This window comes from Aythya fuligula, chromosome 2, assembly GCF_009819795.1.
Source record: "Aythya fuligula isolate bAytFul2 chromosome 2, bAytFul2.pri, whole genome shotgun sequence".
Taxonomy (NCBI): domain Eukaryota; kingdom Metazoa; phylum Chordata; class Aves; order Anseriformes; family Anatidae; genus Aythya; species Aythya fuligula.
In genome coordinates, this window is record NC_045560.1 from 44,499,365 (window position 1) to 44,518,853 (window position 19,489).

Below are 19,489 nucleotides of genomic sequence, written 5' to 3' on the forward strand. Positions count from 1 at the left end.
GCTGCCAGAAGGATCGGCAGCTAGCTGGCTTGCTGCCTTCCAGTTATTGTACACTGGCAACCTAATAGATCAAAGCCAGAGCCACGTCCAACCCTTTTCAGGTGCAGGCTATTCCCGCAACGCTTTATCTGAGCAAGCCTTCAGCAACTGGACACGCTGTATGTACAACGAGGTTGTTTTACGGTTTGCCCCATCATCAGCTCTGACGCATTTAAGTAAGGAATTACTTTCCAGAACATTTTACAGTGGGTTGGGCAGCGCTCGGAAGATAACCAAATGCAACTGGAGAGAGTCGAGACTTTGTTTTGTTCCCCCCCCAGCTGGCTAAACGATGCTCAACTTGATTTTAGAAACAATTTATATTGGAAAAGCATCACATTGGTTTTACATTTAGGAAACAAACACTGAACACAGCTCTGTTTCTCTCACAGATTATTTTGAGTGACAAAAGGTTAAGTGGTACAAGCTGCTGATGCTGGGAAAAAAAAGACATGTTTGGCTGGTTTGTAGCAAAACCCATAACGAGCCCTCCTCTTTCAACCACAGGAGCTTACACTAATTTTGCTGGTGCCAAAGAAAGGATTTCCAATGGGGATATGGCCCTAAAACGTAGCATGCCTTCAGCTATGAAGAAGGGAAGAAATTTACACTAAAATGGCTTTTAGGCTTGGCGGGGTGGAAAGTGGAGTAGCAAATATAACACTCATCGAGAACTGAGACAGTCCTCCCCTGGCAGAGTGAGCTGCAAGATCCCACGGTGGCATTTCTGCATTCCCTGGTGTATGGGAGCCTCTCAGCGGGTCCAAAAACACCAGCACAAAGACCCACATTGCTGACTAAAAATGATATTTCCCACTTTTGGAGATTGTTTAAGTCATAAAAACCCCTTTACATCACGAAGGGGGAGGAGCATGGAGAGAAAAGAAAGGTCACAAGTATCCACCCACATCTCTGTACATTACTTACACATTTTCTGTTTCAATTTACTGCAGTACACTTACCCTGGAATATGAAAATTAAATTGATTACAAATAAGACCATCTGTCTTACGCTTTCTTCTTCCCAAAAATAAAATACCACGAATTTGCAGTGTGCTTCATATTATTTTTTTTTTTTTTCCTTTTCCCACTGAACTCACCACCTAACAAAACATGTCGAAAGAAACCCAGCTGACTACTTCCGAAGGAAAATGTTATTAGAGAGAGCCCTGCGCCGCCAGTAGCACGGCTCTCAGCGTTGTACAGAGGGCAGGTACCTACAAACCAAATCACAGCCACCTCCACTAGGAGCTTCCGAACACAAGTTGCTGCTCAAGATACACGGGTAATGTGACGAGCTCAGAAAAACCTCACTTTTCAAGACAGCGTCAAGTCTACTCTTCCCCTTGCGGCAAGCAGCATGTTTGTGGCAGCCCTGAGTATGGGAATCATTTCACACCCTCACGTGCTTGGGGAAGATGTAGGCCAGATGACAGAAAATACTCCGGAACAGCACAGGATTGGCAATCTCAATGTATTTACAGGCAAAGAAGCATATCGCACCGTGATTTAAAGTTATTGCTTCTCGTGGACAGGTGTGGGGTTCCTTGACTGAGACACAGGACTTGTTCGGTGTTTGTTTTCCCCTTCTGAAGGGCAAGGACTTGGGACCACTGTGAGGATGTTTTTAAAACGAAGGTGTTGCCTGTTATTTCAGCTACGTCTACAGCATGGTTGCCTCCAACTGGCCAACGCAGCCGGTGACAGAAAGCTTATGAAGGTGAATATCCACAGGCGTTTTCAAACCCAAGCACTGGTCTCATGCTTCCAGGGTCATTCCTGACTCGGTCTATATTACAGGTTTCGAGAGAAGAAAACCTACCGTAGCCTTTCAGAAGGAATTTAGAAATACCAACAATGCAAAACCGGCCCTGTATCAGTTCCTCAAACAAAGCAAAGTACTGCGGCTCCTGCCTGCAACACCCCGCGTCGACACGACCACGAGGGGACAGCAGCGAGAGCTGCGGGGTCTTTGCACCACCTCCTTGCATCCGAACGCAGGAAATCCAGCTGCCCAAAACAGCAGTGAATGAACTAGAAACATGAACTACCCAAACCAAGCTGAAGTTGTAAACAGGTTTATAATATTTATCTACCTAATCCCCCGGCCGAAGACTATCTATGACCTTGGAGCACAGGACACCAACACGCTAACCTACCCGCTCTACATATTACAGGTGAGTTTCTGTAGGCGTGAAGCCAACAGCAAACATCAGATCAACGTGAACGAGGAAGCTCTCCTCACGGAAAACAGCGGGAATATAAAACATTGGAAAAGTGGGCCTCCAGGCAACACCGCTGCTCGAGCACTACGGGTGCTGTAACCCCTCCTACCCCCCAGCCCCTGTGACAAGACGAGGCGACACAATGACTCTCGGCTACAAGGGAATCTGTACAGGGAACTACTGTACACGTGGTGTGACTACAGGATTGGGAGTTGTGACAAAACGGCTCTGCTCCCGCTGGAAAAGAGAATACAGCAGGGCCCCGCAGCTACAGGTTCAGCTGAAACCAGCGATGCAAGCCCAAAAACGTAGAAACTGCACCGTCAATTAGGGAAATGATCTAGTTTGGACTCCTTTAGATTTGCAGCATAACAATGGCATTTTACAGTGCAACGTCCAGGGAAAACTGTTATCCAGGAAAGAATTGCTCTGCAAGCGAGACAGGAGAGCCGAGTAACACGCACTGCACTCGTTCTCCTGGATAGCAGCAGTTGCTCCTGCTCTTTGCCCTTTTTGATATGAATCACAGTAGCAACAGAGAGAAATATGTATTTAAACAGAAGAAGAACAGCAGAATTATGTATGTACAAGAAAAACGTTTGAAGTGTGCAATTTATTTTTGCTACTGAAACCCACTAAAACTGCTGTCAGGAATAAATATTCATAAACTCTTCCCTGTACTGTGAAGTTCAGATACTACTAGGATTAATTCTTGATATAAAAAGTACTCTTCTAAGCCCTGATATCTGTTCCAGTTTTTTGTCTTTTTTTTTTTTTTTGTCTTTTTTTTTTTTTTTTGAACTGTAATACCTTACGGGAACTAATACTTAACCACAGTTTTACTTGGTGTACCCCCCAGAGACAACCGGTGTTTCATGGAGCCCTGGTTATTCTAATATAATACAGTAAAATAATAATAAATTAAACAAATGCAGGTGCCTTTAAAAAAAAAAAAAGAACAAAAAACCACACTGTCAAATGCTAGCCTCCACATGAAGAGACCAATGGTTTAGATGCAAAGTACTACAAATCCTGCCATCAGATAAAACATTCAAACAAGGAAACAAAGAAAAACTTGCACGTACGTGTTTTAAAAATTAAACACAATTCCCACCTCGATGTTATCTCACCCATGCCTATTAAAAAAACAACATTCTTGCTGTGCCCACATTTGTAGTTATTCATTTCCACCTCAGGAGGCAGCCTGGAGATGAGAGTAGTACAATAAAATAATTACCTGAAACATTTTTAAAAAAATACCCGTTAAACAAATTACCTTAACTGGCAGCACTTAAAATTGGTAATTCTTCTTTTTTCCTATTTAAAAAAAAGTTGCATAGCTGTAAGATTTTGCTTTGCTGCATTTTTTTTTTTGTTTTGTTTTTACTCACAAGCAGTAAAAGAGAAGTTTTAGTTACTTAAATAGCAATACGATGTGCAGATTTCAACAATCCCTATAGCTTGATCAATATAAATTAGTTACCTGTCCCAGTTTTACTCTTTGGACTGCATTGTGACAAAGGTTTAGTTACAAAATTTTGAAATATAGTATTCCTATGCAGAGAAGTTTGTTTTCTGTTCTTGTAAAAGTGAAGAACATAAAACAGGGTGTGAATTCAGTAAATAAGGTCACACTGTTAGATTACATTTAATTTGCCATTTACTCTTCTTCAGCCAACGAGAAGGTGAAAACGTTCCCATTTGAGAATGGGGCCACCCTCCTGCAAGGGTCTCAGAGAGCACGTATCGAACGTCTCGGCTTCCACTTGAGGCAGCAGGAAACGTGTCCAATAACCTGCTTCTTCACAGAACCAGAGGTTGGGCTGAAATTAGGAACTTTGGCCTTCAATACAAAAGAGTGTCAATAACGTCTGTGGGGAGTAGATTGTTACAGAATGTGCAGCATTTTCAAAATCCCTGTGTGTCCTTTGCATGAGTGTTTGGTATACTGAGCACTACTGGTGTCTGCAATGCTTTTTCCATGTCGCTGTCCATCTTTGCCTCTTTCAGCCACAAAGAACAGTTAAGTCTCAAGCCAGGCACGCTGTGTTCAGCAAGGGAACCGCAGATCTCCGATGTTTTCTGATCAGTGGAAGCAGCTGTTGAAAAAGCAGAAGACAAAGTATCAGCATTTCAGCTGCTTCAATATATAACACACAGAAACAGCATGAACACAAACACTGTGTTTTCCTTCCCCTTTTTCCTAAAACCCCCAATTATCACCATCTCTGCTGTGAAAAGAAAGGGTTTAACGTGAGACTCCACATCCATGAACATCTGAAGAGACAAACATGCTCATAAGCAGTATGTGGGCTTCTTTCACCATTCATTTGTTGGGGACAACACAGGAAATGGGTTTATTTATTTCAGCTAACATAGGTCCTGAGGTTAAAGTAATCATCCCTGTAGCAGGATATCTTCCCTCATGTTTTCTCTGCTACCCCTTCAATGATCGTAGTGCTGCAATGTGACCTGCAACACAGACTTGTGAAGCAAGGTGAAACAAGTGAACAGATAAATGCCAACAATGAGGTCTTCAAACTTTTTTTCCCCCCTACATCTCTAGCAGAATAACAAAAACAAACCTTAACTTGCTAACCAGAATTCCAGATATCCATTCCTTTAAGAATTATGATGAGTGTTGGTGTTTTGCAATGCTTGAGGGCAATAGTTTAATGCAAGATAAAGATTTAGAACTAGTCAACTGAAAGAATAAACCTATCCTTTAAACCTTTGACACTGATTGCAGATCTGAAATGATTAACACCAAACATACGCTGGAAAAATGTGAACCTCTCTGGGATGGGACGGATGGGAACATGTTAACTTTTTTTTTGTTGTTAAAAAAAAAAAAAAAAAAAAAAACATTCTGGAATGCATTAAAATGAAAGTGGTTTTGAAAATACCTAATTTCAACTTTTTTTTTTTTTTCTTTTATGATTCCAAAAGCTTTCCATCAGAAATAAATGCCAGTACTTGTGGAACAATCCAAAATTAAACGATTGTATTATTTTGATCTTGTTTCATTTCCATGGAAAAAATACTCTTTAGAAGTTAATGTTAAAACTTCATTGGCACTGACTTGCCACTTTCCAGTACTAAAAATGAAATACACCATTTCAGACCACACCATATAAGGATGCAGAAACCTTTTACATATCGTAATATACGTCATTACTTACTGATTAATGTTGCTGTTCTGAGACACGGTAGCAAATTGACAAATTAAGAAAATAGCATCGAGAGTTATTTCAGATAATCAAAATATTTGTTGTTGAAATGTACACGTCTGAAAAGAAATATTACCTAAAAACATGAATCTTCTCTTAATCTGATGGATGCTCAGGGCAAGATCTATTTACTTCAAACCATTCATCTATGCAGCTGTTGGATGCAAGACAAAAATGAAAACAATTGATGTGAATATCACAGTAACATTTAGCAGTAATAAATGCGTATTAATAGGTATTTCATGATTTACACAAATAGTAGAATTTTATATTAACACAATTACATGTATATACACACATCCATGTACACACTCTATGTATTCACAAACAAGGAATATATTTAAACGTTCCTTGAAAACTTAATAACCTTAACCACAGGTGTGCTTGGATATTAAACACTGTTGAATAGTTAAATATCTTAAGTGTTAAAATCTGCTAGGGAAGTATTTCACCAATTATTTAGTCAACCATCCAAAACTTTTTTTTTTTTTGTTTCAGTTCTCCAAATCTCCTGAACATTTTCAATTTGTCAACTAAAATGAGAAACTCTTTAATCACTTTGGGATTGCTCAGACTTAACCAGAAACCCAACTTTCTTTTATCTATCTATCTAGTTATTTATTTTGTGGGAAATGGACGTTTCCTTTTGAAATTACGAATTTGGTGTCCAGAACTGCATTGACAAAACATTTGAGCAAGCATTTGTGACTTAATTCTGCGGAGGATGCCTATGGCTAGGAGGTCTTGGTGAGGTGCCCACCTCATGGCAGGACTCCTCTGTCCCCAGAACGGGTCCCACTATTCACACTCAGCCCAGGCTCACGGTGCCACGGGCAGCTGGTTCTCTTCTCCCTGGCACAGACAGGGCAATGCTGCTGGGCTGTTTGTGTTGGCCCAGCAGCCAACCCACCCTGTGTGTAGCGGGGAGTTTGTACGTTCCCATGGCAAGTGGGTGAAGGTCAGCTTCAGCTGGGCAGGAGGTGTCACACCTCCTGCTGCACCTTCCCTGGGGCTGCTGCCAGCTTTGTGTCAGGTGGTGCCTGTAGAGATGAGGCCCTTCCTTGCCTGAAACCCGCAGAAAACCATGGGGAGCAGAAGAGTGTCTGGGATCACGGCGAGTCACTGACGTGTCCCGTGGGACTATCTGGAAATGGATACCCATCCTCAACCTCTTGCTTCTTACTGAAACGCATACGTGGCTCTGATGATGGCTTGTGGGCTTCCATCAGCCAGGCACTGGGACGGGTTGCCCAGGGAGGTGGTGGAGTCACCATCCCTGCGGGTGTTCAAGGCAAGGCTGGACGTGGTGCTCGGGGACATGCTTTAGTGGTGACATTGGTGGTAGGGGGATGGTTGGACCAGGTGATCTTGGAGGTCTTTTCCAACCTTCATGATTTGAAGGTTACTGCCTTACTTACATCATTCATTGACATCTTACTTCCCATAGTTACAGGCATTTGTGACAGTAAGTATGAAACAGGTTCAAAATGCACTCCCTCTCCCACCTTCATCTTTAGGGTTGTCGTTGTTCATTTTTTGCTTGTTTGAAGTGTAAAAGGCAATTAGGTTTCAGTGAAGTTACCCCATAAACGTGACCTTCTGGGATTTTATCTACACCGTGAGGAATACTTGAATACTTACCCTTTATGATATATGCAGAGGCAAGGCAGCCGTGCTATAGTATCTCCTTGCTGCAGCTCTTCCAGGCATATTGCACACTCCCCAGTATCTTTACTCAGCACATCCTCTGAAGAAAGAGCACAAGATTGAACAGTTAAAAAGCAGGCTACAACAAGCAAAGTGTTCTCTATTCATATTATCAAGGACAGCTATAGACGATATCCTTATCCTGCAGAAAGCCCTGTCAAGGTGAGGTTCATTCACACATGCCAGGCAACAGAAGATTCCTAATGGGAGACTTCTTAACAGCTTAAAATATGGTTATGATTCAGTTTCTTGCCTAAACACAGCTGTAGCTCAAAAAGAAGTCCTGTAGGAAGACAACCACATGGAGAAGAAGGGTAGCTATCATTGACAGCCAGTAATCCTTTGGCATTTATACTCTCTTAGCAGAGGGACATCCACACAGATTGCTCCGATCTGAGCTGGGAAACCTGAGCTCTGAACCCCACAGCTGCTGCATACACAAGCTGTGCTGCTGACCCCAAGAGCCAACACTGGAAGAAGTTGGTACCATCGCCCAGATGGCACCTGGTGCCTCCAGGGCTCTGAGGGTTCATTCTGGGTGGGTTTTGCTCAGCTGTCCCCTCCTCTCCATGTTCAGTTGTCATCACAGAAGTTAAATCCAAGCTCAAAGATAACGTTTCTCTAGGCTAGACACTAAAGCTAATTTACTGGGTACAGATTTTATTAATTTCCTCCCTCTAAACACAGCCTGTCATTTGCTTTCTTCTACTACCCCATTCTTCTCTCTTCTATAAATCCGGCTTTCTCTAACTTTTACCAGCTTCTCCAGCACTCCTATTTCACACCTTCAACCCCCTCCTTCTCACATCACATCAGCATGTTCTACTACATCGCATCTACCTTTTCCTCAGTGTAATTATCTGACTGCTGGCAACAGGAATGAAAGCTTTCCATCAGGGAAATATTGGTGCTAAAGACCCTGAATTCCAGGCAATACTCATTTCTTGCAGCATTACCAAGTCCCGAAAGAAATGAGGAAAAAGTAAGTTACTAGGAATGCATGAGAGCTGGCGTTCAAACAGAAGTTTCTGGGAAAATATTTTTAATAAAAACCTTCTCTCTTGGACGCTGCTCTCAGCCAGAAGGCGGGATGCACAATGCAGCCTTAGCACAACACAAGGCAGGAGGTCACGTAAGGCCTGGTTTGCCAGAGGCAGGTTAAAAGTCTTGGTTAGAAGCGACCTCACGTGGTGCACTGTTACCAAAAGGGGACCACGCAGCATCCAGGCAATCCCTGGCAGATCAGAACAGCGCACACTTGGCAAAGTAAGGGCCCTGTGTTTGAATTGCTGCAGCTTCTGGGGAAAAGTTTCCTGTTTTTAACCAAAAGGAGCTTAATGGGATCGTTTGTGGAGATTCTGATTCCCTGGCACGACCAAGAAACCATCAGCTCTAAGGTATGCTCTCCGGTGTCTCCAATATTTGTCACTGTGACTTTCCAAGCAGACAGAAGATGACAAGCACACAGCTAAAGAGCCATCACCGCCAGAATAAGTGAAATGAAGACACATGAAATCAGGTCTGCCTTGTTTCTCCAGGAACTGCACCACGCTGTCTTGCAGGTGCTCGGGTTTCTAAAAGGGTACTCGTTTTGGTCTCTGCTATATTTGTTGGTTATGCTAAAAATACTGTGTAATGCCACGTGTGTGGCATCTTCATGGGGATATGTGAAGAATATCTAACATGAGGTGAACTGTTATAAAGAAAAAATACCCCCTCAAAAAATAATATACACATACCACAATGAAGAAAATTAAAAAAAAATGTATTTTACACGTTAACATTATCTGTAGGCATTAAGAAATTGCTTCTTTTTTTTTCTATCAGAAGTTGTAAGCATCCATGAACCAAAGAAGAAAAGCAATTTAAAACAATGCAAAAGCTCTTAAAAACTTATCTGTTGTTAGAAAATCCTGGCACTAAGAACCTGCCCTGAAGAAGGTGCTACAGATAAATACTTTCTTGACTATTTTTTTTGTATGAAAAGATGTGAAAACATCTGACAGCAGGAGACAAAGACTGTACAGACAGTATTGTCCTGGTACAGAGATATTAATCTTTGCCCGAGGCTCTCAGACACTACCCTCTTAGACTGCCTGTTTGTTCAAATACTTTGCCAAAAGTCCTATAAGCACATCTACTCTTCCTACAGCCGGGTTACAGGAAGAAGTGCCATAAATAATTCAAACACTTACCATATACACAGAGCTCACTTAATAAAAATCATTTTTTCCAGAGTTACTTTATCAGCAATTGGTGCCCAAAACAAAACGGCACTAAGACACCTCCAGTGAATTAATCCTCAGGCTCCTCTCCTCAGCGCTCTCAAGAGGGAAGCATTTAGACAAGCTTTGATGACAAAAATTAAAACGCTGTCCAGTAATAATACAACTTATAAAGGAAAACATTCCTGTGAGCTGCTTTTAACATCGCTCTCCATTGTACGTGTCTGGCTTATCACGCGCTCCCCAGACTTCACAACGTGTGGGTCAGACCTCCTGCTGAGCATTTTGACAAGACTCTGCACCTTTTGGCTAGCACCGGGGCGAGATGCCAATTCAAACATTTTTATCTCCCACCAGCCTAAGTGTCTGAGACTCCTTTTCTTTCCTCCAGTCTTCCCATACTCTCCCCGGTTGCCATTAGTCTCCCTCTTGCCAGTCCAGGCCCTACAGGGCAAGCCCCAGGCAAACACCTTGCCTCCCTCCCTGGCTTCAGCCCTGACTTTCTCACTGGGATGCTGCTGTTGGGTGCACACCACGCTTGTCCCAGTCATGCCAGGAGGAGCTGGTGTGAACACTGAATGTGGCTTCGGAAACCCAGCAGGGTTTTGTCACGGCTGGAGTAGGTGGGAAAGGTTTTGTTAATAGGTTTCAATGGTCTTCTTCCTCTTAAACACCACCGAGTTAGCACTCTGCTCCTCTTGTGTCACCTTGTGAATCCTGTCAGGCTGTCACGACAGAGGAAAGGTAAGTACTGAAGAAACTGGCACAAAATACCCAACTGTTATGAATGCCCGAGTGCAACTTGGCACTGCCTGCCAACTGAGCCCAAACTGATGCAACTGCTCTACAAAACCAAGACCAAGTTGTTGAAGGACATGCCACACTTTTAGACCGACTCCATTTCCACAATTTGATGCGATTCAGATCACCAGTCTCAGATCAACAGGAGGGGAAAAATAAGCTGTCTGACCTGGACCCAGTCAGGCTTTCTTCTGTACTTGCTTCACACAGCCCTCTGTTATGGAAAAATGTGTACACGATTTCACACAGAACCACTGCAGTCTGAACAATTTTGTTGTTTTCATAATTTCTTGTAGTGCAGTGATTCAGCAGATGCATACTATTCATTTTACTTTTTTTTTTTTTTTAGGAGAAAAAAAAAGAAAAAAGAGAAAGGAGAAAAAAAAAGAACAGTTTGAGATCTCACCGATGTTATGGTTAAAACATTCATATCAGTGTATTACCTAAATGGAAGTGGGAAGAGGAAATGAGCAGAAGCCACATTTTTCCATTTCGCCCACACATGCATACACACACAAACACTCACCGCACCCCCACATCCATCTGCCTCGCACCAAACAGGAGGTAAACACTCCTCCACCTTCCCAGCTATTGCAACAAGCACTCACAAGCCCGAGACTGGTGTCAAAGATGAAATCTGGCAAAAGAGCAGAGTACTTCCCTCCTGTGTCTGCTCAAATACTTCTTTCTCCTCTATCCCTGCTTAAAAGTACAAGTATTTTAACTTTTGGTTGTCAGTAATTTTTCCTTCCAGAATCATACTTTTGTCTTTACTGAAAAATAATTTCTATTCCGCTTGAGCACTTGTAGCTAGATAGGCAGTAATCTAAAATACAACGATCCTGGCAACTTTGCATATAAATTTGATTAAAAATATTTGCTAGAACTTTTGAAAAATACATCTAAAAATTACCAAAGCCGCCAGCTCAGTGGTGGCTAAAATTATAGGCAATGCCCGTGATGAAACAGCCTGTCTTTAAACTGAGGACTGCAAAAGCACATGCAATACATGCCCCATGCATGAAATCATTTAAATGTGTGCTACTGCTTTCTGTTTCTCTTTTGGAAATGCAGATAGAGGTAGCCCTAGACTCAGGAAACCCTCAGTCAAATCATGAAGGCTGCACTTGGGGAGATAGCACTTTGCAGCTGCAGTATGTTGTTTCTCTCTAAACATTCAGTGGAACACAAATTAGAAAGACCTTTGATCTAAGTAATTTTTTTTATTTTTTAAATATCATTTTTTTTTTCCCAAATACTTATAATCTTAAATTTGTGTGGAAGTTGCCACCACAGGTAGCTTAACAGTGAGGAGAACACTAAAGCACACCCTACCATGAACGTGACTGAAACTGTCTGGAATACACCTTCTGAACAGTATCTTAGCAGCACTAAAACTGGCAAAGTAAGAGCCTTAAGAGGTTTAAAAACCTTGATGAAACTTCAATAAACAGCATATTACCATATGTTACACATTCATTCATTTTTGTTACTGATCACTAAAATTCTTTCAGTGGTTTCTTGTTTTTTTTTTTTTGTGTGCTTTTTTTTAATGAAGGTAAGCACTACATCAAGCCCTAAGCATCTAGAATCCAACATTTCTTTGCACAAATGGCATTAATTCATTCACACTGCAGAATTTATTCTACACTTTTACTAATATTGCCTTCTGGGAAGATCCAAAGTATTTCCTCATCCACTTACAAAAACAAGCAGCCCAGCTGAACCTATACTTTCCACAGGGAACCATTTGGTAGCCAGCAAGTAGGTGTATATGGTTAACACACTGTTAGTCTTGTCTAGTTAGTCTAGTGCTTTTACTGGAGCCTCACATAAGTGGTTTTCAACATTTACAGAAGCAGAAAGCTGAGCATGTGGTAGTTAGTAAGTCCAAATGTTATCCTTGTTCTCCCTTTCCCTCTCATGTTCTCAACGCTGGTCCAAGACGGAGATATCTGTACAGAAATAAATACCCATCATGAAAGGCTTCCTGCACCAATACTGCCTATAGTCTTTGGCTTTCCCCTCTCCTTAAACACGAGCGTAGCACCGAGGCACCACACACAACGAAGGAAGTCATAAGAAAAATATTTGCAGTGGGATACGGCCTAGTTTGCGACACCTGCGTCACAAACACCTAGAGGGAAGCGGCTGTAGAAGTTTCATTGCTTCTCAGCTGCAGCCCAAATTTTAAGAACTGCATTTAGATTTTTTTTGTGCAACAGTCTCAGCCTTCAGAAGCCACTTCTCAGAAATAACTAGATGTTTCCTGTTGGGTCAGATAAGGATCGGGTGTGTCTGGTAGTGAAAAAATCTTCACGTTGTATCGAATAAAGATGAAAACAGGAATAGCAGTGATAGACATCATTTCTATTTGTCCTATTCCCCCACAAAAAAGTTTATATACTTCTGGCTACCTCGATACAATTCTAAGCAGGTGAACTAAAGAAAAAACAGGAGAGGTATTTGTGCACTGAGAGAAGCAGTTCTTTGGTGAAGTAGCTTACCTCAGTGGCCACAGTGGAAATCTATCTACAACTTCAAGAGATGTGGTCTCAATACAAGCTACCGTACCACAAAAAAAAACAACCCTTCAAGTCACAAGTGATACGGCTTTCAGACAACATCAAATTAACATGTTTGCACCCCAGGACTCATGATGCAGAGCTAGGCTTTGAACAAAGGCCAAGCCGTCTGGGAAATAAAGCTCCTCAACCCCAAACAACTACATCGTAACCACTTACTCCTAAGCTATGATGATCAGTGTACCAGCTTTCTCAAACCATATTTATGCTTTTGGCAGAGAATATTATGGTGAAATAGATACTCACACAGGTTAAATTTTATTAGCCTGATTGGACATGAAATGCCTTGTGCTCCTGTCTTGAGATTTATTGCCAGAGTGACTCTGCGTTTCCACAGTGATTCAAGATTTGCTCTGGAGACAGTGGAGACAATTATCTGATTGACTCTGAAAGATCTGCTTAATCTATAGTCTTTCCAACTTGAACGTAATCAGTCTGCTCGCAGTTTGATGTCCTTGAACATTAAATCATCTCAGGATAGCTAAACAGCCTTCTCCTCTTGTGCTAACTTCTAATGACAAGTTCTGTTCACCACATTTTTAAGTACTGTGTCTTTACACTTCCAAATTTTTGTCTAGATACAGGTACCTGTTTCACGGTAGAACCACAAACAGCCTCGTCTTCCAGAGTGATGCAAGAAGACTTTGTGCCAAACTTACCCATCCTACACCATCTCCATTGCAACTGAACTGATGCATCCTTATGTTTCGACTGACTCAAGGGGTAACTTCTTGAACAGCCTTCCTTGGGATGCCATGTTTGTCCCAGAGCTTCCCCCTCCCTTCAGAAACGCTATTCTTGAGAGATAAAAAATAATTCTAAATATTTCTCACCAGTAGGGGATTGAGTGAAAAAGCCTTGAACATAGCAGTACTAAACTAGTGCCCCAAGGCACACCTTCATCATCAATGCTGTGTCCAGGCACTCACCATTTTGAAACAAAAACTTCTTTATGGCAGCTCATGGAACAGGGAAGCTGCCTTTAGGCTGTGTTTTTTTTGGTGTTTTGTTTTGTTTTGTTTTTAAACCACATGATCTCTCCAGCTAGAAGTTATTAATCTTGTATCGGTCTTGTCAGGAGTTAAATCAAAAGTAGCATGTAAAGGGGCAAACCCACAAGAAATGAGAAAGCAGCAAAAATGAGACTCCTTAGGAAACAGCGTGAAGAGCTATCACTGGAGTATTCCCCTCTCCCTGGCTCCACTGCATAAGAATGATTTACACTTCTCAAGGCTGAGTTTACCATCAAAGAGGATCATATACCACAAATATGCTACAAAAAGGAGTGGTTGAGTAAGTGGCCAGAGGCAACCAGCACGTACTGCTGACAGACAACGAGTCTGCAGCAGTTAGAAAGGATTCTTATATAGCTGGGAGTTACTTGGGATGAATTAAACTTACAGATGTGGGCAAGAAAGAGCATCACTGCGAAATCCACGCATGCAGATCTTTTATCATTTTTATTCTTTGGTGCACAATGCTGCTTATCTTTGAGGAATAAATCAAAGAAAAATATTTAAGGGCTACTTATACATCCTTGACTATTTGTACCAGCGCTAAGAAACTGCTGCCAGGTGTAAAATGAATTCAGGTCTGTTGAGAAGTAGGGATTGCAATCCAGAGATCCAGTCCAAAAGTGGCTGAACTGTATGGCTCCTGCTAGAGCAAGAGGCAAGAAATGAGAGAATTCTGTAGTGTAGTTTGCTTTCTGCAAAGATAACTTCTTTAGCAAAGTTAATAAAAATAAACAAACCAAAAACCACCACAACCAACCAGGCATAAAACCCAGAGCAGTAGAGACCCATCTACAGAAGCATCTTCTTGTAGGAAGTCATGTGGAAATAGATACAACAAGGAAAAGATACCGCTGTGGTCAGGAGGAGGGGGAAATAATTCCTGTCATGCAGAGACAGTTCTCTGCAAACAGCTTAATGGTCAGAAGGAAGACTTAAATATGATGCTGGAGTCTGTTAAAGCAAGCAACTTTACCATATCAAGAACGGATGCTATTGCCAAGAAGGCTCACAAAGACTGGGAGAGGGAAACAGAGTGTGGATATGGCAAAATAGGTACTACAGAAGTTGACTGTCTCTGATCAAACTGAAGGAACGGTCTGAACTGGCAAAGATCTGGCAAATGCAAGACGTTGCTGTGACTGTACAAAAGGATCCCCACTAAGGCTGGGAAATCCCTCTTGCCTTGGCAGCTTTTAAAAGTGACTTTAAGCTTATTTTTCCCCAGCATGAAAGGAGACTAAAATGACTACAGAAGTGATTTTTTCCAAACAGTGAGGTTCCAGCCATTCATTGTCAATGAAACTATGGTCAGAAGCCAGACAACAAAGAAAGAAAGAAATAAAAAAAAAAAAAAAAGAAAATCATTACAAAGCAACTTGGAAGTTTCATTCTAGTAATGATCTGTAAGAAAATGAGAGCGTTGATGGGGACCTGCTAGCTTAATGAAAGGTACCTATGAGAATTGTCATTTACCACAACACAGGTAAAGCAGGCAGATTAGAAACTTTTATAGAAGGAAAGGGTATGAGAACAGTTTCTCTGGAGAGCAGAGAGAATGAAGGCCAGCTGTAGTGAGCTGTCCTTTTACTCTGGGCAGCATGGGTTACCTTAATGGTGACTTGTTTTGAAGTCAGCTGTAGGATTTGATTCAGTGTCTTGTTCGCTTTGTTCTTTCTCTGGTTCTTATTCCAGTCTTCCTACAGATGCCCTGATCACACTGAATTTTCCCAGCTCTTTTCTCCAGTCCTTTCACGGTGGCCAAACAACTGGCTCATTTCTTTGCAAGCTTGGGATGGGGGTTGGTTTGATCTGATGCGAAATGAATGCACAGGGAGCACTCAGGAAGATGGCACGAAGGATGAAGCCGTGAGCCAAAGATCAAAACAAGAAGAGGGGAGAAAAACCAGGCACGTCTGACTAAGATGCTATTCTTAGGGAGGATACGATGCGCTACTGAGCTCCACACGATGAAAATGCTGGTGCCAAAACTCAGCGTGCATAAATTCTGGTTTATTAACCCTAGTGCCAGGTGCTAGGTCGACAGGGTGCCATGCCCAGCAGGGTCTAGATCAGTCTCCTCCAAGCAAAAATTGCATGTCTGGTATCAATGTGCACACACAGGACAGGGATGTAATCACTGCATAATTTTCTCTTGTTTTCCTTTCCTGATCACAGCAGACAGACTGCTTTTTACGAGCTATTCCTATTTTAAATGCAATTAGCTTTGCTACAGAGATGGATCCCAGAACACATCTGAATGCAAAAACTTCCGATAACATCAAATATTGAGTCAGTTTTCAAAGTTATCTCAATTTTTCTGCTCTACACTAACCCATAAACCAGTAAAACAATTTATTCCAGCAAGCACAGAGAATATGGTGTTTCTGGTGCTAGCAAGTACCTATAGGATTTTACTGTCCCAGTAAGGTACGGAGTGTGGGGGTGTTTACCTCCAACAACCTTCCTTTACTTTCTAAAGCAAGCAGCATCAACTTCTAGATCCTGGTAATTAAGTCAAATAAAAGAAACATAATTTCAGCGTTCATCAGTCACGATCATTCCTAATAATAACACAAGATGATTAACCCAGGAGATGGATTTAAAAAAAAGAAGTCCCCGAAGACAAGTCCCCAGCATTTGTTCAGCTTTCCACAGACAATCTGGCAGTGCACTTCTACGGCCGTATTGAAGTTTTATTTCTCTCCTCATTTTTAAATCTCCAGCCTATCAAAGCTATTGGGCACTGTTATGACAACACGGTGTTTCAGCTAATAAAGCCATAGATCAAAACAGATTGCTTAGAACAGGAGGGAAAAAGATAAAAACATTAATCAAACGATTCCTTCCCCCCATCTCCCTGCCCCCAAGCAAATGTGCATTGTTTATGGGCTAAGAACTTATCACTGAATCCTACATTATTGCTTAGTCACATGAAGGTTATCCATTACCTAGCACTATACACAAAGGCTACCTAGACTTTGCACAAGAAAATAGGGGATGAGGAAAGCAGTAAAACTGATTAAAGTTTGACGTGGCTTTCAGTTTCAGACAGGCATTGGCGCGGGGTTAAAATGGAAGCCACCCTACGGTGTTTATGAAGAAATTTTAACAAGGTTTCATAACTGTTAACGTAGCTCACCACCAAACCTAAGTGAAGTTTTTCCTGTGCGGTAGAATTTAGGGTTACTTTGCAGCTGCAAAAATCTGCGGCCACAGAAGAGACGGTGACACAAACTTCAGAGAGTGAGAAGGTTCCTCCAGCCTTTGCAGCTCGGTAGCTCTGTCAGTATACGATCAGTCACTGTCAATAGGCAACTTACAAGCTGGTCTAGAATCACTGGATTTTGCTACAAACACCTGACTCTGGTAAATTTTTCTCTGTTAAGTAAGCAGTGACAATCATCCCCATCTTAGACGTGAGAGTACTCTAGCACACTGTGTTTTCGTTCAGCTTGTTTTGGAAGAGCTAGGCTTGCTCTACCACTGAACCCCCCTGCAAAAATTGTACGAAATTCCTTTAGCATTTTGAGTCTGCAAGTCAGAAGCGCAAGACTATTTAAATAACTAAAGGGTAGCAAGTTTTAAAGCAAGATTTTAATCTGAAGGAAAAACAAAAATAACAATAATGACGAAACAAAACAAACAAAAACAAAACAAAACCAAAGAAACCTTACAAATGGTATTTCAGGCTATATTTGCAATTGATCTGCCCTTGGGGCAGTTTCTGAGCAAGGAGGGAATGCTGCTTATTGCTTTGCATTTCCTTAGAAAAAAAAAAAAAATCCTGATCTGCAAGTCATCTGTCCTAGTTCCTGCAAAAGTGAATGGAAATTTGGGAAGGAAACACTGTGAAATTCCTACAAAGACCACTCAGTGCAATGCTGTTTGGCATTTATTTTTTAAAAACCTAAGACTTAAAGTACATTTTATTTCAAAATCCAGCCAGTGAAACATACTCTCTAAGGTTAGGGAAAGATGTGTGTTTTCAAGGGTATGGTTTCTGCAGCACAGCTACAGAACATAAGTCGGTTTGCTACTAACAAACAAGTAAAATCTCAAGGTTTTAAAGGCATCAGACTTAAAGGCTGCAGAATTACTATTCAAAACTAGGAACATTATTTTCCCCGAAGCTAAATTCCCAGCAGTCACAAGACTGCAGCAGTTGCAGACACGATTTATGACATCCTCCGAATGACCTCTCAAAGCTAAAGACTGATTAAGCGTAAGGCACGGAAGGTAGCTCCTATCTGCCCGGATCACATGGTGCAGAGTCACAGCACCGTGAGCGTTTGCTACAGAGCAAACCAAACTGCTGCTCGGCTCTCTGCGGCACGCAGCACCGCACTGCCTTTATATAACAGCAGCACAATGACATGCAGAAGAACAGAGCGAGTCCTAACCTGAGCTGAATCGCTCCTTTCCTCACCTGCAGCTCTCCTCTGCGGCACCAGTTCACAGGTGTATCTATGATTTTCTAGGACAAGAACCATTGTCATTTGACTTCAGCAGCGCTGTCGGTACCGAAGCAAGACAAGAGCAGCATCTCAGATTAGAAGTAAGGAAAAGAAACAACTTGAGCTATTCAGCACATGAATGATCCTGTTTTCCCTCCTTCTTTCAGAAAACAATCAGGCTTGTTCTACAGTTGTCAAAAGCTTTACTGTATTTATCCAGGGCTGCATAGAAAATATTCCCATGGCACATGTGTGCATTTATGTAATGGTGATTCCAATGTACTGAGAAAAAAATTGTTGTCTCACCCTCAGGAGCTGAAGTATGAGGTGACATTACAGCTAGGTTGGCCAAGAGTGATTTGTGATGGCTCTGTCGCAGGAAGAACTGTCTGGCAGATTTAGGCCTGGCTCAAGGGCAAGTATGCAGAGAATCACCCACCAAAATACCCTGCTCTCCAAAGGTTCATTAAAAAGAGCCAGTCCCGTTCACAACAAACCAGAGAAAAGTTTAAAAGATGAATGGACGTGATGTCCAATGTCCCAAAGTTGCGTGCTCCTCGGTAGGATGCAAACACGTTGACTCAAATTCACCATAGCAAGAAAATTTAGTATAATCTGTTGAGCGTCCCCAAACTGCACCAGGAAAATGAGGTGTCATAGCTGCTTTACAAACCTGTTCTTTGTGTAAGAGAAAGGGAAGCACAAGGTAATGAGCAATGCTGGTATCTAAGCCACCGCCACCACCACTAAGCCTCCAAAGATTGTATCTTACCAAGATAAATAGGGCCAGTTTGCAGCTCTGAGAACTGCTCCAGACATTTGAGGCCCTTTTCTCTCAGTTACACTGTGTTCCCATTTCAGGAGCCTCCTTCACAGCCACGCCATGAGAGATACACAACTTTTTTTCCTGGTAGCAAAGGGTTGACAGTTTGTGGGTGCGGAGGAAAGATTAGAGACTGCAGCCTCTGAAAAGGCTCCAACTCCACACTATCACAGACTGACCCACTTCATCCACTGACTGAGGCTCAAATGGGGTCACAGAAGCATGTCCCACCTCCTTTAGGAGCCAGGTCCACACTGCTGCTTGAACGTGGCTTTATTTAGAGACATTTCTCACCACTACTCTTTAAAATAAAAAACCTTCTCCCCAGCAAACCCTAACTGTAACAGGCTGGTTTTGCATGGGGCACCAAAACCTGTTGAAGGTG

The 19,489-nt window shown here is 42.0% G+C and overlaps 1 protein-coding gene across 1 annotated transcript in view; it reads right to left on the bottom strand.

Annotated features, from left to right (window-relative positions):
• Nucleotides 1-1,120: 1,120 nt before the first annotated feature.
• ZNRF2 (zinc and ring finger 2) overlaps nt 1,121-19,489 on the bottom strand; it is a 54,178-nt gene continuing 35,809 nt past the window's right edge. The window contains exons 4-6 of the mRNA XM_032181471.1: nt 7,135-7,240; nt 5,570-5,647; nt 1,121-4,362 (exon numbers count right to left, since the gene is read on the bottom strand). Coding sequence (XP_032037362.1) covers nt 5,590-5,647; nt 7,135-7,240 — 164 coding nt within the window. The 3' untranslated portion in view covers nt 1,121-4,362; nt 5,570-5,589. The remainder of the gene's footprint in view (nt 4,363-5,569; nt 5,648-7,134; nt 7,241-19,489) is intronic.